Source organism: Vigna unguiculata, chromosome 4 (assembly GCF_004118075.2).
Source record: "Vigna unguiculata cultivar IT97K-499-35 chromosome 4, ASM411807v1, whole genome shotgun sequence".
Taxonomy (NCBI): Eukaryota; Viridiplantae; Streptophyta; class Magnoliopsida; order Fabales; family Fabaceae; genus Vigna; species Vigna unguiculata.
In genome coordinates this window covers 26,575,808-26,603,216 of record NC_040282.1, presented here as the reverse complement: position 1 = coordinate 26,603,216, position 27,409 = coordinate 26,575,808, and the positions used below count along the sequence as shown (strand labels likewise).

The 27,409-nt window shown below is 38.7% G+C and overlaps 2 protein-coding genes across 3 annotated transcripts; one reads left to right on the top strand and one right to left on the bottom strand.

Annotated features, from left to right (window-relative positions):
- The first annotated feature begins 19,800 nt into the window (after positions 1–19,800).
- On the top strand, positions 19,801–23,369 carry LOC114182167 (INO80 complex subunit D-like). Its single transcript, XM_028068960.1, has 2 exons — positions 19,801–20,393; positions 22,842–23,369. The coding sequence occupies exons 1-2, from the start codon at positions 19,960–19,962 to the stop codon at positions 23,095–23,097; spliced, it is 690 nt and encodes a 229-aa protein (XP_027924761.1). The 5' UTR covers positions 19,801–19,959; the 3' UTR covers positions 23,098–23,369.
- A 1,035-nt stretch (positions 23,370–24,404) lies between these two features.
- On the bottom strand, positions 24,405–26,906 carry LOC114182166 (DEAD-box ATP-dependent RNA helicase 41). 2 transcript variants are annotated; one of them, XM_028068959.1, is made up of 3 exons: positions 26,613–26,906; positions 26,209–26,262; positions 24,405–26,135 (listed from the first exon to the last, which is right to left on the bottom strand). In XM_028068959.1, exon 3 carries the CDS (start codon positions 26,048–26,050, stop codon positions 24,725–24,727), a length of 1,326 nt encoding a protein of 441 aa, XP_027924760.1. In that variant the 5' UTR covers positions 26,051–26,135; positions 26,209–26,262; positions 26,613–26,906; the 3' UTR covers positions 24,405–24,724. The 2 variants fall into 2 exon arrangements, with proteins under 2 accessions (XP_027924760.1, XP_027924759.1); XM_028068958.1 differs by having other exon boundaries at positions 24,405–26,262.
- Positions 26,907–27,409: the final 503 nt, after the last annotated feature.

Below are 27,409 nucleotides of genomic sequence, written 5' to 3'. Positions count from 1 at the left end.
CGGACACGGTGTTAACTCCAACCTAACGGAGAGGACCAAATTGAATCTCTTTAGAAAATTGGGGTACCAAATTGAACATTCCTAAAGTTCGGGTACCAAATTGAACTTTCCGAAAAAGTTTGGGTACCAAATGTGTATTTATACCATATATATATATATATATATATATATATATATAAACTATGATCGTATTGATTTCCTAAGTTAATCTTTATATATATCTTGCTCAATTTTGTAATTTCGGAAACCCTTAACACTTTTGGTTATGAAATTGTCAATCTCAAGTGCTAGACAATATAACATAGAAATGTATATCAGTTACTTACAAAAAAATAATGTAATCAAATCATGTATAAATAAATATTCACATAAAACTAATATATATATATATATATATATATATATATATATATATATATATATATATATATATATATATATATATATATAATAACAAAAGGAAATAAAGTTGTACCAAAATGGTTCAAAGAGAACCCATCACCCCACACGTAATAAGGTTACGTACCCCATAACTAAAGAAAAGAAACATATGAAAACCACAAGAATCATACCATCACATACAAATTTCATAACATTCATCGGACAACAAAAGATTAGAACGAAAACAGGTCTACCTTCCTCTAACCTGGAATTTTCACTACAATGATTTCCCTTAGCGTTCCTCTTTGGTCCAAATTCGTCCCACCTTTGACCCCCAACCTTGAGACCTTCTCCCAACCCTCTAACACTCTCCCAACTCAACTTTTAGGGTCCTAAACTTCCTTGGTTGGCAACCACACGAATATTAAGTGAATTTTCCTCACTTTTGAGCTCTATAAAATAATTAAATTAATTTAAAACGAATTAAATTAATTTTGCAATTTAATTAGGTATTTAAAGTCTAATTAAGTCCAATTAACCTCTTTGTCTGTGTCTAGATTCGTGGAACCTATCTCCAGCTCTTTATATATCATATTAACAATCGAAAAATAGTCAAAAGAAAAAATCCCTATTTGACAAGGCTTCTTCCTATACCTATGAATTCCATTGGACCCAAAAATGATACATTGGAAGAATCATCTAAGTCTTCCAATATCAATAGGTTGATTGTTCCGCTCCTATATCTTCCAAAAGGAAAAAAGATCTCTAAGAGTTCTTTCCTGGATCCGAAAGAGAGTACTCGGGTTCTCCCAATAACTAAAAAGTATATCATGCCTGAATTTAACTAGGATTCGCGATGGTGGAGGAACTGGATAGGAAAAAAGAGCGATTCTAGTTGTACCCACAACCTCCCAAATTCCTTCCTGAGGAATATTAAAATGATATGATTTTACTTTAATCAAGGTTTGAACCCACAACCTCCCAATTACCAAGTACATGCACAACCATCAAACTAATTCATGTTTCTTAGTAATTCCTTCTTCTCTATGATTTTATATTCTTACTCTAGTCTCAAGCATACACCAAAAAACAGTAACATAATTAAATTAACCAACAATTGGCATACTTAGGACTCGAACCCAAGTCTTCTTAACAAAATCAAGTACTCTCAACCACTTAAGCTAGTACTTTTCTACATCATAAAGGCCCGCATTAAATACCATAAAGGTTCCCACTACCCACATTTATTAAATAATTATATTTAATTATTTAAATTTCTCGGGTCTTACACTTACAATCATGACAGATGGCAATGGTAATAGTTGTTTTCAATTTAGTCCTCTATTTAAATTTTTGGTTTAATTTAGTACCTCAATTTTTTTAAATGATCCAATTTCGTCCTTTCCAATTTGAGACCAAATTAGTAAATAAGTTTAATTATAACTTATATATACATGTTAAAATAATTGTTTTGAATTTATACATCAAATCACTACACCTAAATATTCAAATTATTTTATTTTTTACAAGTGTAAAAAATTTCATGTCTAAAATAAAATAAATTAAGTATTTAGGTGAAATGATTTGATGTATATATTAGAAAAAGTTATTGAAAATTGTAGTTAAGCTTATTTACTAATTTGGTCTCAAATTGGAGAAGACGAAATTGGATCATTTTAAAAAATTGAAGTACTAAATTGAACCAAAAGTTTACATAGAGGGCTAAATTGAAAACAACTATTACCACTGTCACGTGTCATGATTGTAAGCTGCCATGTGGCATGATGGTAAACTAACACGTGGCAGTTTTAAAATTTTTTGAAAAAAAATTTAAAAAATTAAAATAAATTAAAAAGTTTTTAAAAAAATAAAAAATTTCATGGCTTGACACGTGTTCTGTACGAACACAGTGTTAACTCCAACTTAATGGAGAGGACCAAATTGAATCTTTTTAGATAATTGGGGTACTAAATTGAACAAATCAAAAGTATGGGGACCAAATTAAACTTAACCAAAAAATTGGGGTACCAAATCAATAATTATACCAATATTTAATTATCAATAATTGTGGATTGGAGATACATTTAAAAGAATTAAATGAGCTAATCATGAATAGGATCAGTGGTAGTTTAAGTGGTTGATAGTACTTAGATGTGTTGAGAGGACTTGGGTTCAAGTCTTACTTGTGTATCCATTAGTGTGTTATTTATTTTATTTTATTTTTGCAAGTATGCATAAATGTGTGATGTGTCCTTGTATTGGTTTATGAGATGAAATAAAATGAAATATGAAATGGCTTGTTGGTTGTGCATATGTTTGGTAATTGGGTGGAGGTGATTTTGAACCTTGTCTAGTGCTAAATAATTCCTTTTTGCACTTGTATGATTTCCCTTCTCTTTGCACTAGAAAACTCACATTTCTGGGTTTTTGCCTAGGAACCGCCTAGCACCGTTCTTGGGCCGCCACGCCTCAAGCGACACGTGCAATATAAACCCGTTCTCTAGGTTTTCCTAGAAACTATTTGGTGGCAATCGTGGCCCGCCAAGCGACGCGAACAATGGTGTTCATTTTTGGGTTTATGTTAGATCTCTAGGTCAATGTTGATCCTCTAGGTAAATTGATTTTATGCTTGTTGAATGATTTTCATTATAAATTGTTGAAAATAGCTACTAGGTTGTTATTGCAATGATTATGTGATTGCATAACCACGTAGGTTCAATGAGGATTTAGGGATAGAATCAAAAGCATGATTGAATGTGAAAAATGTTGTATTTCTGTAATAGTATGCGTTAAGTTGGATGTATCCGAGTATTATGAACACGAATTAATGTGGATTTTGTTCAATTGAATGTTTTGGGCCAAGTTTTTGTAATTTTTGGAATTTCTCGAAGGTGCAGAAATCTGAGTTTTGCCCAAGAACTCTGATGCACCGACTAACAGCCAGTAAGGCCCCACCAGGCAATACTTGTAGCGCAGTAGCGTGTGTGGTTTTATGTGTGGTGTTGTGGGTGGGTTTTGTTTGGGCTTATTTTGAATCATACATGTGGTAGTAATAGGAAATGGACAAATTGGGTTGTTGTGTATCTAATTCACGGGGATATGAATGGGGGACGATGCTAAGTTGGAATTGGTAATGTATTGGAGTAAAGGAAGTAGTGCAGATGCGATTGAGGTAAAGTATGATTGTTGGTATGAGTTATTTGTAGAAGTCGGGTTTTATTTTCGAATTATGGGTTGACATCATGAATTGGTAAGATGGGAGTTCTTATAAGTACTAATTGAATTGAGTCTTATTCCTTGTATGAATAAGTGAATATGTGGCTGCTATTTCATAATGTATAAGAGCATGGTTGATTTTTGGTTCCATTCAAGCATTGACATGAGTTAAAATGGTTGAGTATATGTGATCTTATATGATTGGTGTGCATGAAGTGTGATAGTGAAATTTTGAATCACGTTGCGATGTATACCCACTTAAATTGGTAGTTTGTATGTGTACCTAAGACATTTAAGGTGAAAAAAACACGCATTGGGGTGCTAAACCAGAAGTTGTCACATTACTAGTATAATGCCTGGTGGTAATAGTTGGACCGCTAACCAATATGTTACCTAGGGAAGTCCCTAGACCGAGTGGCGCTCGATGGCATGTTGGGACCGCCAGGCGGTCTGCACTGAAACTTCGCCTGGCGGCACTTAGGCTGCGCCAGGCGATAGTGTAGTGATAGAGTGCATTTGTGGTGTGTTTTGCATGGCTTGTTGTGAGGGTTTGAGATATGCTTGGATGAATTATGAGCGAGAAGTTTTGTAATGGAGTTAGAAACGCGTGATTGATACGGACAGGGATGTTCGTATTGAATGTACTCTCGTGTGTGGATACGAGCGGGGAGGTTCGTATGTTCCATGCTTACACTTGAGGATGTTATGAGCGGGGAGGTTCATAATAGGATGTGTTCATGCATTCGTAGAGTTGGACCACGAGCGAGTAGGTTCATGGAAGCATATGAAATCCCTAAGACAATGGTTAATTATGTGTTAATCTCATAGAGGTTATGAGAATAGGGTTTTCGTTGTACCTCATGGTGTGAAGGTATTTAAAAATTAGAACATGGTTAAGTTATTTTGGGTGAGGGGTATTTATCTTTATTTATACATGTTTTTTTTATTTAGCTCACTCTTTTTGTTTGTGTTTGGTGATGATCATATGACTTGTCACATGGGAGCAGATGAAGATCCAAGTGCTGATGGCAAGGCATCGAGAAAGAACGAGGGATAGAGCTTGGGGTTTTATGAAAAACATATGTTTTTGGAACTTGTAATTGTTAATTACTAGTTGGCTTTGATTTCGACCTTGTAATAAATTGTTTACAACTTTTTCTATTTACCGCCATTGATGATTTTAAATTTTCCTGCATTTTGGGAATAATGACTTACATTTTCCTGCATTTTACAAAATGTTACAATCCCTTACGTTTAACAATAGCTAACTTTGACAATAAGTCAACTTTTGAATTATGAGTTTTTTTTATATGCTCGATTGTGGTTATTTTAGAGCGTTCAAGCATTTCTTTTACATTGTGATAATATTGAATTAACAAATAATCTTTTACTTGAAAAGTTCCATTCAAATGTTCCACTACTAACTACTAATTGTGAGTCTGACTAACATCTTATCAGCTCAACTTCCTACTAGCCTATGTACTTATTTGACATTTATAGGACTTCTCATTTCCAGTAATGTCCAATATTTGTCCAGATATGCTTCAATGCCACAACGTGTAAGCATGAATCCTAAAAGCATTCCACTTATAACACCAAAAACACACTTTTCAAGATTTAGCCTCATGTTGTACTTTTGTATTATTGAGAACACCTCGTCCAGGTCCTTGATGTGTTGGTGAAATGAATCTGACATGAGAACCATGTCATCCACATATACTTCCATATTTCTTCCTATCAAACGATGGAATACACTATCGATTAACATTTGGTATGTGACTCATGCATTTTTAAGTCCAAACGACTTGACTTCGTAATAAAAATTGGCTTCCTCTATTATAAACACCATCTTCTCTTTATCATAATGATACATAGGAATTTGATTGTATCTAGAATAAATATCTAAAAAGTTGAGAACAATATGACCAACTTATCATTTACTAATCGTCCAATGCTTGGTAATGGATATGTGTTTTTAGGGCATGCTTTATTAAGGTTGGTATAATTTGTGCACATCTTGAAGAATTACCATTGGATTTTTTAAGAATTACCACATTAACTAACCATGTCGTGAGGTTGCCTCCTTGAAAAATCATGCTTTCAACAACTTTTGCATTGTTGCCTTAGGTGCTTCCTTCTTTTTACCTCCCAACTTTCTTCTTTTTTGAGCAATAGGTCTAGCTTTTTTGTAAATGGATAATTTGTGATTAAGCATATTGTGGTCGATACTTGGTATGTCGGTTGTATTCCAGGAAAACAAGCTCGCAGTGCATCATAATACTTTCTTTAAGATATTCACATCTGTCAGGGATTTTCCCATGTGTGTGTGTATTTTTCATTATCGCCTAAAGAACACTTTCCAGTATCTTCAATAGGATTGGGATCATCCTAGGTTGACGTAAAAACCACCGTATGCCAACAAAATCATTGTTCATTTTATTACATAATTCAAGTCGTACCTTAAAACACATTTTAACATATAAATTAATACACTACAAGAAAATTCTCAATTAGAAACCAAGTTTAGAAACCAAAAATAGTTATTCACTATAGTGACTAATTTAGATACCAATTTACAAAATTAAAAATTATTAGTTACTAAAATGGTCACTATTTTAAATAAAAAATTATAATTGGTCACTAATTAATTACAGACCAATTTAGAAACTAATTCATTTTGGTAGCAAAAACCTAGGTAGCTAATTTTTAGTGACCAATTTCCTCTGGTAACGAAAATATTAGCTAAATTTAAAGACCAATCTAGTGACCAATCATATTTTTTAATTTATAAATGTGACTATTTTAGTAACCAATAATTTCTAATTTTGTAAATTGGTATCTAAATTGGTCACTATAGTCACCAATAATTATATTGATCACTAAAATTGATTACTGTTTAGAAGTTTTCTTCTAATGATAGTTAATCTGATTGTTAAAATTTGCTACAAATTATATTTATGAAAATTACTAAGTAAATTAATTTTTGAAATTCAAAAATAAAAGTAAATTTAAATTTAAAGAGCCAAAAATAAAAAGAAATTTAATTTAAGGGATTAAAAATATAAGTGAAATTATTTTTATTATAATTGGGTAATGAAAATAGTTTGACAAGAAAGTTAAAAGAAAGACTTAAATACACATTTCATTTTTGTTGCGTTCGTTGAATTCAGTCTTAATATTTTTTTTCAATTTAATCCTAATTTTTGTCAATTTTGTTCAATTTAAGTTTTTTTTCTAACTCTGTTTAAATAGTTAAGGTGAATAATGCTACATGTCAACATGTGGTTTTTTGTCTTTATTTTTTTTCTTAATTCTAAAAAAAGTCCAAGTGTCAAACCATGCCACGTGACAGTACTAATTATTTTTTGTTCAATTTGGTTTTTATATTTATTATTTTTGTTTAATGGACTTCTAATTGTTTTGAAAATGAAATAATTTTGTTCCTTTCCAAATTGAGATTAAATTTAATTTTTATATAAATGGTATACTTGTATTTTTATTAAAATTGACATTTTTATTAAATATCTTTTATTTAGGGTTATAATTGGCTTGATACGTTAACTTTTTTAAAATAAAAGAAAATAAAAACAAAAACAAAAAAAATCGATGTACTAACATATTAGATTTACCGTTCACATTCGTTAATTATTTAAACAATATTAGTAAGTGTACCGTACCTAGCCGAACTCGACCAAGTAAACAATGTGCACATCGAGACCGCCAAGTACCCAGGCTAGGCCGAGTTAGCCTAACTTGTACCGGTTTTAACCTAAACTAAATATCTAAGAGGACAACCTGCACCTCATATCACCAACATAAGCCATCTAGGCAAGTAGTCGGTCTAGACTGACCACTCGAGCATATCTGGTAAGGTTAGGGCCCAGGCCGACTACTCCAATAACTTAGCGAAAATCGAAGCCCCCGCGTTCAATAGGTCTCAAGGGCCTGGGTTAGGGACCAGGCCCACTCATGGCCCAAACTAGAGCCCAAGTCAAAGCCCAGCCTATGAAATGGTCAAACGTCATTAATGCTCTATAAATACACGTGGACCCCATCATTTAAAGGTACGCATTCATTAATCACTGACTTGACTCTCTGAGAGCTTTGACTTACTTGAGCTTCGGAGACTCTTCTGCAGGTAACCCCCCCTGGGTTCAAGCCGACATGTATCGACTGGGAAGAAGCCAACTAAGGAGATAGCGGACTACGTGGTAAGGTGACGCTTGTGCCTAACCTATCTTATTTGTTCTCTGCAGGAACAATTGGCGCCCACCGTGGGGCACGAGACGAAAACCTTTAGTACCCGTTTTTTCTCCGAAGATGGTTTCTACCCGCAGCAAAGCTGGAGCGAACAAGCAAGCGGACGCTGGTCCCTCTGGACCTCCCAGCATCACCCCTGACTTGGCCGCCATCCTAGACGGCCAGGCAAAGATGAAACAAGAACTCGCAGACCTGAAGAAGCGCAGTGCTGAGGAAATGGAAGCGCTAAAACAAGAGAACTCTCGCCTCAGGAGAAGGATCGAGGCAGACGCCAACCTGAAGGGAAAAGCCAAAGAAACCTTTGAAGCTGTGAAGTCCCCGGCCTTCCAGCCTACAGAGGAAGAAAGTGAATACAATCCCACCCCTCACACCTTCACCACCACCCAACAGACACCTGTTACCTCTACCCATCCCCATCACTTTCCATCGGGTCAACCAGGGCTCACCGCACCCCCAACTCCCGCCCCCACCATCCCCACCACCCACGCCCCCTAAAACATACCCACCGCCCTCCATACCACACATATCCCACCCTACAACCCACAATATCTTCCCACAACCCACATTCCTCCTCACAACATCACCTCCACCTTTCCTGCTATGATCAACCACCTACCCCCACCCCACATGCCCCCCCTCACCAGCCCAAACGCCGCCACCCATTCACGGATTTTATCGCCAACACCCCTCTCCCGGCCCAGTGGGAACCATTCAACCTGGATCGCTATACCGGCGAAACCGACCCTGACGAACACCTGAAAGTCTACATCACCCACGTCGCCTTGTACACATCCCAGGACGCAGTTTTTTGCAAAGCTTTCCCCACTACCCTCAAAGGCTCTGCCCTAGAATGGTTCACCACCCTCCCGCCCTACTCAATTGATAGTTTCGACATCCTTTCCCACATGTTTTCCACCCATTTCGCTGGAAGCCGCCCACATCAAACCACCACCATATCCCTACTAGGTATCAGACAGGAACCCAATGAACCACTCAGAACGTTCATCGATCGCTTCAGTAAAGCCGCCCTTTGTACACCACACCTCAACCAGGAGATGATACTCCAATGTATGACTCTCACCCTACAGCCCGGCCCCTTCGCCAACAACGTCTACCTCCACCCACCCACCTCCATGCACGAACTCAAGCTACGTGCAGCCGACTATGTCCGCATGGAGGAAATGCAAACCCTTCACACCAAATTCTGCAACGACTACGCCGCCAACACCTCCAACCCCACCCCCAACCCCACCCCACAACCTCACCCGCGCCCTGATACCCGTCCACGCGAACCCCGCCAACCTCGCTTCACCAGATACGCCCCCCTCACAGTAGCCCGCTCTCGCATCCTAGACGAGGCCCTCCAAGCTGACCTCCTCCCCCCACCACGCAAGACAACCACACCTCCTAACGCCGACATGACCAAGTATTGTCGGTACCATCGCAACCATGGTCACACTACGGAAGAATGCAAAGCGCTCAAGGATAAAATAGAAGAAATGGTCTGTGCTGGCCACTTTTGCCGCTTCATCCGTAGGGATGACCATTCCTCCTCATCCCGATCCCGCCACCCCCCACGACATGACCACAAACGCCAACCAAACGACGCCCATCATAATAGCCACCCCACCCAACCCAACAACCAACAGCCAGAGCCCGCCCACACCAACATTACCCCTGCCGACCCCCCCTTACGAGGCACCATTAACACCATCTCTGGTGGCTTCGCAGGTGGAGGCTCCACCTCGTCTGCCAGGAAGAGACACCTCCGCCATATACAATCCATCAACCATATCACTCATTCCCATCATAGACGTCGTATGCCCCCATCGTATTCACGGATGACGACTTCCACGGCCTCGACCACCAGCAGGACGACCCCATGGTCATCACCGTTGAAATCGAAAATTATGCCGTTAAGAAAGTCCTCGTGGATCAAGGCAGCTCAGTTGACATCCTCTACTGGGCCACCTACCAAAAGTTACAACTTCCTGACACCGCCATGATACCATATGATGAGCCCATATACGGCTTTTCCGGCGAACAAGTATCCACCCGGGGCTACATAGACCTCCATACCGTCTTTCGGGAAGGAACCCAAACCAAAACCATCCCAATCCGCTTCCTTATAGTCGATGCGCCAACATCCTACAACATACTTCTGGGTCGTCCTTCCCTCAATACACTTGGTGCAGTCGTCTCTACCCCTCACTTGGCCATGAAGTTCCCAGCCCCATCCGGCGACATCCTGACCATCCACTATGACCAACGCCTGGCACGCGAGTGCTATATGGCAAGCTTAAGACCACAGCTCCCAATCCAACAAACAAACCATATCGAACGACCCCCTAATTCCCGCATAGCCCTATCCGGCGAGGACCTTGACCCCAGAATAGGCCGGGATGTCCGCCTCGAACCAGTCGAGGACACCACTCCCTTGGAACTCCCCAATGGCCACTCCATCAATTTAGGCACCGGTTTAAACTTTGATGAACGTGCCACAATCACACCCATCCTCATTAATAACACAGATCTTTTCGCTTGGTCAGTCGCCGACCTCCCTGGAGTAGACCCCCAGGTGGCATCCCACAAACTTTCGATATATAAAGAAGCCCGCTACGTATCCCAGAAAAAGCGCAAGCTTGGTGAACAACGCCGACAAGCGGCCAAGGTAGAGGCCGACAAGTTACTGAGCGCAAGGTTTATAGAAGAAGCTCAATACACCACTTGGCTTTCTAACGTTGTCTTGGTAAAGAAAGCCAATGGCAAATGGCGGATGTGCGTAGACTACACAGACCTGAATAAGGCATGCCCTCGCGATGCCTACCCCTTACCCAACATCGACCGACTCGTAGACGGCGCGGCAGGAAACAAGGTGCTTAGCTTTTTAGATGCATATTCAGGTTATAACCAAATCCCCATGGCCACAACAGATATGCACAAAACCGCCTTCATCACAGACGATGCCAACTACTTCTATAGGGTCATGCCCTTCGGCCTCAAAAACGCTGGGGCAACTTACCAGCGACTAATGGACAAAGTCTTCAGCCATCTAACAGGACACTGTGTCGAAGTCTACGTCGATGACATGGTCGTCAAGTCCCCAAGCCATCATCAACACGCTAAAGACTTGGAGGCAGTGTTCTCCGCCCTGCGCCAATACAACCTCCGCCTAAATCCCGATAAATACGTATTCAGCGTCGACCGGGGTAAATTCCTTGGTTTCATGCTAACCCAACGCGGCATAAAGGCTAACCCTGAAAAATGCAGGGCTATCATCGAAATGCGCAGCCCCACTACTGTCAAAGAAGTCCAACGCCTAATCGGCCGCCTCACGGCCATTTCTCGCTTCCTACCCAAACTAGCGGAACAAACTCAACCCATAATCCAGCTCCTAAAGAAATCCGTCCGGTTCACGTGGACTGATGATTGTGCACAGATCTTCCAGAAACTCAAAACAACCCTAACCTCACCCCCCACCCTCCACAAACCAGACATCAGCCAACCCCTGCTGGTATATATCACGGCCACCGACCATACCATCAGCGCAGCCCTTGTCCAAGAAGTAGAAGGCACGCAACATCCTGTGTATTTCGTGAGCAGAACACTACAAGATCCTGAAACCAGGTACCAAATGGTAGAAAAACTAGCTCTATCTTTGGTTCACGCCGCACGCCGCCTACGCCCATATTTCCAAAACCACACCATAACTGTCAAGACCGATTACCCAATCCAAAAAATATTACAAAAGCCGGATCTAGCCGGACGCATGTCATCGTGGGCCGTGGAGCTGTCAGAATTCAACATTCGCTATGAACCCCACGGCCCCATCAAAGCCCAGTGTCTCTTAGACTTCTTCAATGACCTACAACAAACACCCGTTGAGGACCAGTGGACACTTCATGTAGATGGCTCCTCAAACCCAAGGGGTGTCGGCGCTGGCATCGTGTTAGAAGGCCTCAACGACATCCTCATCGAGAAATCTCTTCACTTTGCTTTCAAAACATCGAATAACCAAGCCGAGTACGAAGCTATCCTCGCCGGCCTTTCCCTAGCCCGTGAAGTCGGCGTCAAGAAGTTAACATGCAAAACCGACTCCAAACTCATTGTAGGTCATCTAAATGACGAATTCCAAATCAAAGACCCCATCCTCCAACAGTATTACCATCTAGTCCGTGCGATTATTCAATCCGCCTTTGAACAAGTCCGCGTCGAACACATCCCGAGAACCGACAACGTCAGGGCCGACATTCTTTCCAAATTAGCCAGTACCAAACTCAAAAACCGTAATCGATCCCTACTACAGCAAACACTCTCCACACCTTCCATCACACACACTTGCCAAACGTTAACCCACACCCCATCAAACAACATTACCCCCACCCAAACCCAAAATTGGACCACCCTTTACATTCAATACCTCAAAACCGGCAACCCCCTCCTCGACGCGGACAAAACTTGGCTGGCTAAGGCCGCCAGGTACACTATGGTAGGCGATGACCTCTACAAACGCGGGTACGACCAACCCCTACTTAAGTGTGTCACGGCAGAGCAAGCCCAATATATCATCAAAGAATTACACGAAGGAATTTGTGGTTATCATTCAGGCGCACGCACCATGGCCACAAGAGTTCTCAGAGCCGGATACTTCTGGCCCACTATAGAAGCGGACTACCAGGATCATGTCAGGAAGTGCAAGCCATGCCAGAAGCACGACAACCTTATCCATCAGAAACAAGAACAACTACACCACATACTGTCCCCATGGCCATTCGCTAAGTGGGGAATGGACATCCTCGGCCCCTTCTCACCCGACAAGGGGCAAGTAAAATTCCTAATTGTAGCCGTTGATTATTTTACCAAATGGATCGAAGCCAAGCCACTGACCACCATCACGGCCCAACAAGTCCAGCAGTTCGTGTGGAAGGACATTATATGCAGATATGGTGTACCACATACCATCATAACAGACAATGGCCGACAATTTATCGACAAGGAGTTAGCCAAATTCTACACCAGCCTAGGCATCAAACACATCACAAGCTCTGTAGAACATCCACAAACCAATGGGCAAGCAGAAGCAGCAAACAAAGTTATTCTCATAGAGCTACGGAAGAGGTTGGATACCGCCAAAGGTCGATGGCCTGAAGAGTTAATAGAAGTACTATGGGCTTACAGATGCACCCTTCAATCATCAATAAACGAATCCCCATTCAGCCTAGTCTACGGCGCAGACGCCATGATACTAGTAGAAATTGGCGAACCATCCCTACGCCGAGAACTATACGACCCAACTCACAACCAACAAAACATGGCCTTACATCTCGACCTCCTTCCCGAACTCAGAGAAAAAGCCCAAATACGCAATCTAGCCGCCAAACAACGAGCTGCCAGGAAATATAATGCAAACCTACACCCACGATCATTTGTCGTCGGAGACCTAGTATGGAGAATGGCCAGCAGTGCTAGAAAGAAGGATGGCAAGTTCTCCGCCAATTGGGACGGCCCGTGCCGCATACGAGAAGACGCAGGAGGAGGGGCCTATCGCCTGGAACAATTATCTGGGGAAGAGATTCCCAACACATGGAATGTATCCCACCTCAAGTTCTACTTCAGCTAAATATGTATCATAATTGAACCAATACTTGTAACCACGGGTGTACTCTTTTTCCTCACTTAGTCTTTTTTCCCTAAGGAGGGTTTTGGCCAAGGAGGTTTTAACGAGGCACCCCTATTCAATAAATAAAAAGAAGGGTTCCCTACTTTATGACTCTATGCCTTTAATCTTGGTTCACTCGTTTAAGTTCCCCACCCTTACCCCAAGTAAGCGGCCTGGGTCGAACACCCTTTAATCTTGGTTCACTCGTTTAAGTTCCCCACCCTTACCCCAAGTAAGCGGCCTGGGTCAAACACCCTTTAATCTTGGTTTATTCGTTTAAGTTCCCCACCCTTACCCCAAGTAAGCGGCCTGGGTCGAACACCTTTTAATCTTGATTCACTCGTTTAAGTTCCCCACACTTACCCCAAGTAAGCCGCCTGGGTCGAACACCCTTTAATCTTGGTTCATTCGTTTAAGTTCCCCACCCTTACCCCAAGTAAGCAGCCTGGGTCGAACACCCTTTAAATCTTGGTTTATTCGTTTAAGTTCCCCACCCTTACCCCAAGTAAGCGGCCTGGGTCGAACACCCTTTAATCTTGGTTCATTCGTTTAAGTTCCCCACCCTTACCCCAAGTAAGCGGCCTGGGTCAAACACCCTTTAATCTTGGTTCATTCGTTTAAGTTCCCCACCCTTACCCTAAGTAAGCGGCCTGGGTCGAACACCCTTTAAATCTTGGTTCATTCGTTTAAGTTCCCCACCCTTATCCCAAGTAAGCGGCCTGGGTCGAACACCCTTTAATCTTGGTTCATTCATTTAAGTTTCCCACCCTTACCCCAAGTAAGTGGCCTGGGTCGAACACCCTTTAATCTTGGTTCATTCGTTTAAGTTCCCCACCATTACCCCAAGTAAGCGGCCTGGGTCGAACACCCTTTAATCTTGGTTTATTCGTTTAAGTTCCCCACCCTTACCCCAAGTAAGCGGCCTGAGTCGAACACCCTTGAATCTTGGTTCATTCGTTTAAGTTCCCCACCCTTACCCCAAGTAAGCGGCCTGAGTCGAACACCCTTTAATCTTGGTTCATTCGTTTAAGTTCCCCACCCTTACCCCAATCAAGCGGCCTGGGTCGAACACCCTTTAATCTTGGTTCATTCGTTTAAGTTCCCCACCCATACCCCAAGTAAGCGGCCTGGGTCGAACACCCTTTAATCTTGGTTCACTCGTTTAAGTTCCCCACCATTACCCCAAGTAAGCGGCCTGGGTCGAACACCCTTTAATCTTGGTTTATTCGTTTTACCACAAATAAATTGGTCAGAATCGAACACCCTCAATAAAAAATCGAATTCGCCAAGCATCACATACATCAAAACACCCACTCATAATTATACCATACCGCTAACGCAATACTATCATACAAGTTATCGGCATCTAATAAAAAACATAGCATACACAAAGCATTCATCATATTAAAAGCAAAGTAAAATAGTGTACGGATTATTATAGACAGAATTCCAGTTTCAAATTACAAAATATAAAGGTCCTACGTTGCCTTATTATCATCACCCTCAATGGCAGTTTCCGCATCCTTCTCCCCCTCTGTCGCCTTCTCCTCCACCTCCTCAACATCCCCTCCATCCTCCCTCACCAACTTTCCATCAACTACATCCTTATCTACGTCGAATCTTGAATCCGAGACATCCACATCTGGATGGAAGAAGGCCGCCTGCCACAACCCCTTCTCAAAACCATTAATATGCTCTTGGATGACGCTATTCTTCAGATCATCCAGTTCCCCAATAGCCCCATCATACTAATCCTTCAAGTCCTCGTAGTCTTCCTCCAACTCCCCGATACGCTTGTTTAATTTATCCTCAGAATCCAAGCAACGCACCTTCCATGTTACCAGCCTTTTCCTCTCCGCTTCCCAGCCCTTTTTCTCCTTTTCTAAAGCCGCCTTCTCCTCCTCCAACTTATCCACCTTACCCTCTAACTCCCCCACGTCCTTTACTTCCCTTCTGTAAAGAGACCCTACATGCCGGCTCAGGACTAGCGTCTTGCTTCCAAACTCTACCATTGTTCTCACAATATGATCCACCTCCATATTATCGATAGAGTTAACAACAGTATCTGGGAGGTCGATCGAGATATCCTTCCTAACGGATATCTCCGGCAACTCGATCAACCCGGCTTCAGGCACTTTCTCCCCACTAGCCGACCCCGCCCCGCTAGCCGTTCCAAGAAGAGCTGCCCTTATCTTCTTCACATCTTTGCCTTTTCCGGGTCGAGGTGGAAGTTCAGCTTTCCTTTTCGTCCTGCCATGTACGTGCACCTCCACAACCGATTCCTGCAGGTTGGGAACATCAGCTTTCCCAGCCGCCTTGGCCTTGGCGGCCATTTCCTTCCTCAATGATTGAAAGAGCGCCAGATTCTTCTTGCCAGATTGCGCCATATGCCCTGCAATAACATATCACGACTTGGATCAAAACAACTTAGCATTATTAACACAGCTTAAGTAATAAACAGATACCTTCAATATCTATTATCGGATGCACCGAATTATAAACCCTAACTAGAACCTTAGTGGGCAACTTATCCACAAACTTCAACAACATCCCCACCACCTCCCTATCACTAGCCGACAACTCCTCCACTCCCATGTCTTTATATCGAGAAGGATTGTTGGTCCAGCTAAAGGGAAACTTGGTACTCCCATCCACATTCAAAAAATGAGATCTACCTCCTTCCTTGACGACGACTTTGAAGTACCCGTCCTTGAAATGCTTGAAAGACTGGGAGAAAGCATCCAGTCTGCTGATGCTGGGGTGACTGATTAAAGAGAGCCAAGTAGCCGGTCTCCGGGGTCTGGTGTCATAAAAATATAAGAAAGCATAGGGAGTAGGCTCCAAATATAAGGACTTGCACATTCAACGCCCGCAGCACACCCATAGTGAAATCTTCTAAGGGCAGTCGCACGTGAAGTTGAGAGAAATGGCACATATACATATAGAAGAATTTTTCGGTAGCCCCCTCCTGCCCGTGGCATACCCGGTCGACGGCACTCACCCTCTCCAGCGAAACAATGTCTCCACTGGCACCCTTGGAAATGACGGGCTTGCAGTTCAGCCAAGAGTTCAACAGACGAGACCACCTGAATAGAGACGACTGATCACGGACATCAGCAGCAACCCACCCATAGCCGCCTTTCGCCGGCCAGTTGCTCTCCTCCAACTCTTCAGGAGGATCCTCTCGAACCTCCCTCACAACCTCCATCGGCATCCCGCTCGTAACAACTCCAGAACTCGTACCCTCTCCGTCAAGTCGCCTATCCTTACTTCTATCTGACTCAGTACTTTCACTACTACTAGACGAAGACACACTACCACTACTGGACATACCTGATTTTGTTTTTTACGAAGAGATATCGGTCGAAATTGAGGACTATGTCGGACAGTTTTACGCGCACAAGATCTCTAAATTCAGAATTCACAAATGAAACAAGTAACCCCTCATCTGTTTGCAAACACATATTTATAGCCCACAATCCCAAACGACGAACCTCTTCCCGCCAAAACCATACCACAGACCAATCGACACCATCATTGCAAAAGATATGACACTTCAAAACGACGGCGCCAAAACTTTTTCGATTTGACCAACTGACACCCTTTCACCTACCTTCTGACGGTTACAAATTCTAAGCCTTAACACTGTTCACCACACTTAAAGGCTGGGGGACTGGTGTATCACACCTAGCCGGTTCCGCTAGCTTATCAACACATATCATCCTTGACCGACAACCCATATCGGACAAGGCTGGAGGGCTGGTGTACCGTACCTAGCCGAACTCGACCAAGTAAATAATGTGCACATCGAGACCGCCAAGTACCCAGGCTAGGCCGAGTTAGCCTAACTTGTACCGGTTTTAACCTAAACTAAATATCTAAGAGGACAACCTGCACCTCATATCACCAACATAAGCCATTTAGGCAAGTAGTCGGTCTAGACCGACCACTCGAGCATATCTGGTAAGGTTGGGGCCCAGGCCGACTACTCCAATAACTTAGCGAAAATTGAAGCCCCCACGTTCAATAGGTCTCAAGGGCCTGGGTTAGGGCCCAGGCCCACTCATGGCCCAAACTAGAGCCCAAGTCAAGGCCCAGCCTATGAAATGGTCAAACGTCATTAATGCTCTATAAATACACGTGGACCCCATCATTTAAAGGTACGCATTCATTAATCACTGATTTGACTCTCTGAGAGCTTTGACTTACTTGAGCTTCGAAGACTCTTCTGCAGGTAACCCCCTGGGTTCAAGCCGACATGTATCGACTGGGAAGAGGCCAACTAAGGAGATAGCAGACTACGTGGTAAGATGACGCTTGTACCTAACCTATCTTATTTGTTCTCTGCAGGAACAGTAAGAATGATTAAATTAAACAAAATAAAAAGAAGATATTAAGTCTGAATCGAAGAAACTCAACATGAAAATATAAACTATTTAATTTGAAAGAAAAGGGTAAAAAATATATAATATCCGGTATAATAAATAATTAAAGATGAGTAACTTAATTAACTGCGGTATAATTAATAGGTATATTATCTATCAAAATAAATCAAAATTACCTTAATTAGAAATTTAAAAGATATATAAAAAAAATTATAACTTTCATTTCAAAACAGAATTAAATAACCATAATATATATATATATATATTTCATTTCAAAAAATAACCTTGCTCAAGTTGTGTTTCAATAACAATTTAACAATAAACATTTGCTTCATAAAAGATAATCTTGACAAAGGTTTTCTAATTGAGTTTACCTTTTTATAGAACTTCAAATAGTAGAGATCTTATTAAAGATTTTTTTTAAAATAAATAAATTTCTAGATCTTAATTGAGAATAAATGATATTTGTTTACCAATTTGAAAAATATGTTATAAATTATGAATGTTTAAAATAAAAATATCTATCTAAAAAATGACTAAAAGATATCTTTATAATCTTTCTATTTATTTTAATATACTTTTATTTTCATTCTTCAATGAATTTAAGGGTTATAAAATAGAAGTGATAATAATTTAAATTGTGTGATTATTGCAAAAAACATAATTCATTTTATTAGATAATTCAAATCGTACCTTAAAAAACATTTTAACATATAAATTAATAGTTAATCTGATTGTTAAAATTAGCTACATATTATATTTATGAAAAGTACAAAGTAAAGTAATTTTCGAAATTCAGAAATAAAAGTAAATTTAAATTTAAAGAACCTAAAATAAAAAGAAATTTAATTTAAGGGATTAAAATATAATTGAAATTATTTTTATTATAATTGGGTAATGAAAATAGTTTGAAAAGAAAGTTAAAAAAAGCTTAAATACATATTTTATCTCTATTTTTGTTGAGTTTATTTTTTAATTTAATTCAATTTTTTTTTTCAATTTGGTTCTAATTTTCTTTAATTTTGTTCAATTTAATTATTTTTGCTAACAATATTTAAATAATTAATGTGAACAATGAATGCTACATACAGTACTAACGTGGTTTTTTGTTGTTATTTTTTTTTTAATTTTTTCTTAATTTAAAAAAAGAATTCATGTGTCATGCAATGTCATGTGATAGTACTAGTTATATTCGTTAATTTTTGTTTAATTTAGTCCCAAATATTTTTAAAAATTGAGCAATTTTATTTTTTTCTTAACTAAAACCAAATTTACTTTTTATATAAATGATATACTGATATTTTTATTAAATATTTTTTGTTCATAATTATAATTGGTGTAAAATTAAAATAATGTCACCTCAGACTTAACATGGACATTTTTAAAATTAAGAAAAAATTTAAAAAATTAAAAAAATGATGGGATAACACGTGACATTTATTGTTCACATCCGTTCACTATCTACAATGTATTAAAAATTAACTAAATTTAGAAAATTAATACCAAATATAGAATTGAATTAATCTTATAAAATATAATATCGGATATAATAAATAATCAAAGTGTAACTTACTTAACTGCTGCATAATTTATTATCTATCAAAATAAATTATAATTACATTAATTACAAATTTAAAAGAAATATAAAAGAAGTTATAAGTTTCATTTCAAAATATAATTAAATAACAATATATATATATATATATATATATATATTATAACAAATATTTTAATTAAATTATTATCTTGATTGCAAAATAGTTAAAATTATCTCCAAGAACATTAATGAATGTCTTACTGTCTTTGTAAAAAACAAGTGCATCTATAATGGAGTTAAAAAACGTTCTGAATAATTTTACATTTGTTTCAAAAAACAATTTAATGCATTGATAGCTGGCTCTGGCAGGGACTAAGTTCTAAGTTAAAAGTTGTTTGTTTCTTCTCTCAACATTCAAAATCAAACCATACAAAAAAAAAACTTAACGAACTCTTCAATTTCCAGCGAGAAACCGGTGTCACTTGTATCCCTTGTGAGAGTTGGCGACTGAATCAGCATCCATGGTCGAGTTGGGTTCCACCTCATCTCCGCCGCGTCCGGTGACTGTCAACGGTGCTGACGAGGACGCGGCGCTGGCGAAGTCGCGGTTTCTGACTCGGAAGGAGGTTCTCCAGCGGCGGCTCCGGCGAGTGAGGCAGCTGACGCGGTGCTACCGGACCCACTATTGGGCCCTAATGGAGGAACTGAGGTCCAAGTACAGAAACTACAGTTGGACCTATGGGAAGAGCCCTTTCAAGGAGGATCACAACAACGAGGGTGACAATAACAATCCAAACGGCGTCGTCACTGGCGTCGGTGGCGGCGACGATATCGTGCGGTGTCGTTTCAGCGGCTGCAAGACTAAGGCCATGGCTATGACGATATACTGTCACGCTCATATACTGTCCGATTCCAAACAGAAGCTATATCAGGGATGCAAAGCTGTTGCGAAGAAGTGAGTTCTTTTTTCTACTGTGATTTTTTATTATTTCAAATTGAAACTATATCTTTGGATATTGAATTGAAATTGGAAAATAATGTGAAAAGTGAAATTAAAATTAAATATATAATAAAAATACACTTTAATGTCCTTTTTTTTTATTTGGAATGCTATTTCGTTTTGGAACCTTTTTTGTATGCTAATTTAATTTACAGAACTCGTGTTTGAAACTAATTTAATGATTGAGTATGTATAGCTTAGTTTGATGGATTACATGAATAGTGTGGTTCTAGGGCCTGTGAGGTTAGTGGAAGAAGAAGAGAGGTTGTCGTTTTATTGTCTAATTTTTTCAATGAATTTTGTTTCCCTAAGTTAGTTGTTTGGCTGTGGAAAATTGATTACTTTGCTGTGCTTCAGTTTACCGTTGGCTATTTTAGCTTCAGTATCCACTAGGTTGGCTTAGTGTGTTTGGTTCATTGGTTACACAACTTTTGAAGCACCCAAAGTGAGACTGTGTTTGATTTGGCTTCGGTCATGTTGAATGCCAATCCAATGTGAGAGGAGGATTGGGTTCTAGGAGAATTGGAAAGTTAGAATTTGCTGAAACAATCACACAGTGAAGTATGTGTCTTGTTTGCATTCTGAATGTAAAAGCAAACATATCCTTATGGTGTGTTTGAAACATCATTCCGCTGCCTCGAAGATAAATCCTTCATGAGAGAAGGTTTCACTTGAATGGAGCTTTGGAATGTGTGTTTTACCTAAAACAAGCATACACTTAGGGATTTTGTTTTTTCCAATTAGAAGACCCCAAACCTCAATTGAATTAAAAGCTTGTTTCATGTTTAGTGGAGTTCAATTGGAGTTTGGACTGTTTAAACTGAAAACAAACATGCCCTTTTGTGTTTGGATTTTAGTTAGGAAATTAAGTTAGTCAATTGAAGTTGAAAGGTAAATTTTGCTTTTAACTCTATTTGAAAAAAAGAAGTGAAACATGTTTGTACAATGTTCAATGAAAACTAAAAGTTGGTTTGGGTGTTCCAATTGAAATCCAAATACACCCTTAGAAGTGGGGGGTTGGGTGGGTAGTTGCATAACATTCTAGATCCAAAACATTTTGTCGCAAGTTGTACAGTAAAAAAATAATCAGTGTTTCTATACTTCTGTTTAGTTTTGGTAAATATATTTTCTAATTGATTTTTTAAGAGAAATAACAACCATTAATTTGTGTTTCAGCCTCTGCACTTTAGAGTGTCCCTCTTAATCTTTTATCTATGACATTAATTCATTTATGGGCTACCTCAAACATTTCTCGAGTTTATAAGCTAAAAGAGCAAAAAAAGTGAATCCACAAAATATGCAATAGAAGTTGTGGATTCCGAAAATTGAAAACAGTAATCTAACACATTACTTACTAGTTCAACCTGTTTACAAATCTGTAATGCTTCAATAATTTTGTCACTCAAAATCTTATTTATGAGAGAAAGTATCCAACCTTGTGACTCATGGTGTCAAATGAAAGTTAAACTCCTCTTGCAAAAATGAACCCATTTCTAAGTTCAAAGGTTCAGACCTGACACATATTTTGTCTGAAAGAGGAGTTTGATTCAAATTCTTGATAGTATTCAGCATATTGCACTTTACCAGTCAGCATCTCTTTTAGGAATTGGTATGTTACATTACTTACAGGAATGCGATTTGCAGAACTTCCAACATATATGTAGACCTTTGTGATTTCTTGCTATTTGCATGTCATAGTAGCTTGCTAAATAGTGATAATTTCAGTACTCACTGGACCTATATAAATCATGTTGCACTATGCCAATTTTAGGTTCGATATGGAAGATCTTTCTTGTAAAATTTTAGATTTCTTAGCCTATTTTGCTGGATTAAGCTATTGAATGCGAGCTCTGTAATGAATACTGGTCCTCGTACCTACAATTGGTAAATCAATCTTTCTGTCTCTTTCCTTGTGATGTAAACCTTTATGTTTGAATAATCTAGGCTAAGAATCTTCAGAATTCATAGTTCTCATCAATAAGGACGTGTAGAAATACTAACTATTATAAAATAATCTAGGGTGAGAATCTTCAGAATTCATAGTTCTCATCAATAAGGAAGTGTAGAAATACTAACCATTATCCATTGGGGAAGATTGATGCCTTAAACTTGTAGAAATTGCTATGTGGAATATAAACTTTTATTTCTCTTTCCTCTTTTTAGATTTCTATACTTGATTTGAAATCTAGAGACATACTTTATCAGGCAGACGCAGACGTGGCTTCATTTTGTTTGGATATATATCACTTCCTTCACTAAATAAGTAAAAGTTATTAGGGTCATCTCACTTCATTTAATTATTAGACCATATATATTTGCCACACACGAGATTTCTTACATATTTTTCATTTGCAATATCTGGAGCAGACAACATTTCTCACGGAGTTCTTGGCTTTTTTTCAGTTTGCCAGCAGGGCCTTCATTTTGTAATAAACCAGTATTGAAATCGGTGGTTCCTGCTGCATGCCCAACTCATCTTCAATTTGGTGAAAGGTGTTTAGCTCGTGCGTTAAGAAGGGCTGGGTTAGGGAATGCTATCCCTAATAATCGTAAGCCTACAGTGAAGTTTCATCTAGTGGTTTCTGAATTTGTCCACCAAATTCAAAAGAAAAGAAAGCTTGCATTGAAGGAAACTGCTCTCAAAGTTGAGACTGAATAAAAAACTAAACTAATCTGCAGATTATAGAAAATATAATATCACATTCCTAAAGATTTTTCTGTGTATAGAATGAATATTCTCGATTCTTAAACATAGGATTATGTTTAAAAGCTGAAGCATTTAGTGCCAAAAAAATCCAGGATTCTACACAAGTATGTTTGTAAAATTTTCTGGCCTTGTTTATCATTTAGTCCTATTCGATGAGCAGCATCATAGAATATTCAACTGTTGTTTCTTCTTCTCATAAAATAACATAATTTTTGCTTGTTCTTCAAGTAAGAAATTTGTATATGCTTTTGAAGGTTTTGCATGGATTGGGAATCTCAATCCTAAAATTTTGATTCTGGAGATCATATCATGCCTAACTCACTTAATCCTGCGTAGAGTTGTTGATTTGTATATATGAAGTTGGTCTCACTAATTATATTTAATAAAAGTTGGTCTCTCTCTAGCATATGACCATACTGTTTCAACAACATGAAAGGACCAATTCTGCTAGTTGTCACGTAGTTTCTTCTGTTACATGAATTTAAATTTTTAAGTGCTATGGTGTTGCTGTCCGGGTTTCTTCATTTAATTATTTACATATTCTGTTTAAGAATGATTTTGATTGCATTATCTATTGCTTGCCCTTTCACAAGTATCTTAAAGGCTATTTCCCTTAATTAATGGAGAAAAAAAATCTTCTGGTTATTTGAGTGGTGTCTAAACATATCTGTGGAAGTAGGACCACAGCCAGATGCTTCTGAAGTGTAAGGAGTAGTTTTGAGAATAATAAGGGATAGAATATCAAGGCTGGAAATTTTTGTAACTCTATTTGATTTTTACATGTGCAATTAATATAATTTTAACAAGTGATTTTTCTAGTTAATATTGCATTTTAAAAGAAGTCAAGTACTGGATAGTAAAATTGACAAATAATTTTATGATTTATCAAAATTTTTCTGTTAACATTGCTTGATTAATGCTTCACTTTTTTTAAGTGGCCATTTCGAAAATGGTCATTTTTAAATTTGAGGGAGTGCAAAGAAATTGTGGAAAAGAGACTGTCGTAGTAATTTCCATTAATGAGAATGTTACATGGAAACAAAGACAATACTAAATAATAATTGAGGCTTTGGTCATTGTAATTAAGTATAATTGTTAAAGTATGTAAATCAAATATTATTTTTAGACAAAGACAATGGATAAGCCAAAAACATGACATACATTGCAGAAGCCACTTCAAAGCACAAGATTAGATAAAGATGCTATTCTCTCCATAATCGCTAAATTGGGTTCCAAGCATAAAAAATTTGGACCGAATCTCCATTGGATACTCTTTTTACCCCTTTTTTTCTTCTCAACATTTCAACAACAGAAAGACAATATAATCAGAAGCAGTTAGATCTCATCCCTTTCTCCAATCCTAACCTTTATGTGTTTGCTTATTATAGGTTAAAACAGATATGAGACTTTCTAATCTAACAATCCCAAAAGCATAACAACGTCTCTAGTTGTGTCACAAATTCTGCTTATTTGAATGTCTGATGAAAAACATTTCATCAAAAATATAACATATACATGTATTTTCTATTGCAGTTTTCTATGTTGACAACATGAAGATAGAAAACTGCAATAAGAAACTTTATCCTGTGTTCTTTCTCTTTTTCGAAGCCTTCCCACCATAGAAAAACCCTGTGGCGTACCGTGAATTGGCAAGCTCCCGAGGCACAGCTGCTCCACCAGATTTCAGAACATCAATTAAGTCAGCAAAAACATTCTTATTTTCCTCATTCACAAAAACTATACCTTCACCTTCCTCTCCCATTCTAGATGCTCTTCCAATCTGATGTACATATTCCTTAATGGAATTAGGCATGTCAAATACAATAACCTGTCTTACACCCAGCAGATCTACCCCTCTGCCTAAAACTCCAGTAGCCACAACCACTGGGACCTCACCCATGAAAAAGGACTGCATTATTTCTCTCCTTTCCTTCATAGACTTCTCCCCATGAATTGAAACTGCTTTAATTCCTGTGGCAACTGTAATAGCATTAGCCAGAAGATCTGCTCCAAGTCTGGATCCTACATATACTACAACAGGTGGCTTAAAATGCTTCACACTTGTCAAAATGTCAAACAACTTCTGCTTCTTTTGCTTTGACTCAACCCAAATAGCTACCTGCTTCACAGCCTTATTTGCACTATTAGGTTCTCCAACAGAGATAACCACTGTACCTTTCGCCAAAGTGTTAATCATCTTCTCTAAATCATTAGACATTGTTGCAGAATACATCAAGACCTGGGGTTGTGACAGAGCACTGTATATCTGCATGACCTGATCTCTAAAACCCCTTTGCAGCATACAGTCCACCTCATCCACAACAAAAGTCATCACATCATCTAACTCAATCTCATGCTTACTTAGAAGATCAACAAGTCTTCCTGGGGTTCCTACAATCAATTCCACCCCTTGTTGAATGCGATAGAGTTGTCCAGCCATGGCCTCACCACCAACCACAAGTGCTGTTTTGAAAGGCAATCCCTTGCCAAGCATCTTAGCATGCTCTTCAACCTGTATACAGAGCTCTCTGGTGGGTGTTAACACCATAGCCAAAGGCTTCTTCTTATCTGAAACATATTGCCGGCAATGAATCACGCAGCGAGAAACTATAGGAATAAGAAACGAAGCAGATTTCCCAGATCCAGTATTGGCCAAAACAAGCATGTTTTTGCCCGTCAAAGCAGCAGGGATTGCTTGCATCTGGACAGGTGTAGGCATGTCATACCCTGCTGCTTCTATATTGTGGAGTAGCTTATCAGGGAGGTTACAGGCAGAGAATGACAAAACCGGTGCCTCTACATCACCCTTCACATGAATGTCAAGTTTCGTTCTAAGGTCACTAGCCATAGATTCTGCCCCTGATTTGTTATCAGCATCACTAACATAAAAACATTCATCAACCATAGGAATCTTTTTAGGTGGCAGAAGATTTCCATAAGGAGCCAATGCTTTCGCAATTCTTCCAAGCACTGCTTGTTTGCATTCCAAACTGCAAACATCATCATCAGTTTCATCACATATGTATTCACCGTAGCGGCCACATATAACACACTTTGGCTCACCTTGCAGAGCCAGTCTTTGGTCCCTAGACCTCAGCTTCACATCTTCCCCAGCATCTAAATTCACAAACACAAAAATGAACTCAATTGGGTTGATATTTTCTGAATTCCCAAAACACATGTCTAGAAGACATCACAGGGCAGATCAAGGCATCAAAAGTAATACAGAGAAATTGATACAAAAATTAAATCACAATGCTTATTCAATATAAGAATAAACCCTAAATTTCATCCCTGAAGGATTACCTTTTTTACTAAATGATCTCTAAAGTAAACCAAAAGTTAATATATCCCTAAATAGTGAAAAAACCTTCAAATTGGTAACTGAACGTTGATGGATGAGAAAGAGGGTGCAGAAACTAAAACATGAAGATCAAAATTAAGGAAACTAAAATAGTAGGCATTACCCTCTGGTGCATCATAATCGGTAGCGAGAGATGGGTCGTTGTGATTTACGTGAGAATCAGTCATGGTGGAAAAGGATGCAGAAGAAGAGGTTTTGGTTAACCAACATTAGGGTTATGAGAAATAGATTCAGTGCTCCCTGCAACTGCGTGCAATGCTTCAATTTCTAAAAATGTGAAAAGTAGAACTAAAACTGAACTTGAATTACGAATATTTCAGGAACAGTAAAATGGTGGTGTGCGGCGGCGAGGGGAGGATCAGAGCAGAAGGAACAAGAAACGGATTTTTTTTTTTACGTAAATAGAAAAGAAAATCTTTAAATTTTATTATATTTGCTCATTATAAATTATCTTTTTGTGATTTTAATTTTGTCTAAATTTTACTTTTCATTCTTGATTCCCACCATGTTCGAAAAGACCTTAGGTTTACCATTAATCTCTTGTATATTAGAACAAACTCATCACATAACAAAATAAAAATGCATTTTTCGTCTCATTTTCAATCATGAAAATTAAGTCCTTTAAACGTATTTGATTAGTTGATATGTTATTGAATAATTGAGATTTAATAGCACTTTAACAATGTGTGTTATTGGATTTAATAGAACATTTTATTTTATCTCTTAGGATTAAGATATTAGAGTTTCTAAGGTTTATTTAAGTTAGAAGTATATTCTTTTTCGTTAAAAATAAAGGAAGAATCCTCAATTAGAGAAAGACACAGTTTATTAATAATTTAAGTTATAAATCAAATTTAATATAAATATTTTCAATACAAATTAATTTTATATTAACATTAA

Coding starts and splice junctions, on each gene's coding strand:
- LOC114182167 (XM_028068960.1), top strand. CDS start 19,960: ATGGTCGAGTTGGGTTCCACCTCATCTCCGCCGCGTCCGGTGACTGTC. Junction 20,394..22,841: donor TGCAAAGCTGTTGCGAAGAA/GTGAGTTCTTTT, acceptor GCTTTTTTTCAG/TTTGCCAGCAGGGCCTTCAT.
- LOC114182166 (XM_028068958.1), bottom strand. CDS start 26,676: ATGACTGATTCTCACGTAAATCACAACGACCCATCTCTCGCTACCGAT. Junction 26,263..26,612: donor CGATTATGATGCACCAGAGG/GTAATGCCTACT, acceptor TTGTGAATTTAG/ATGCTGGGGAAGATGTGAAG.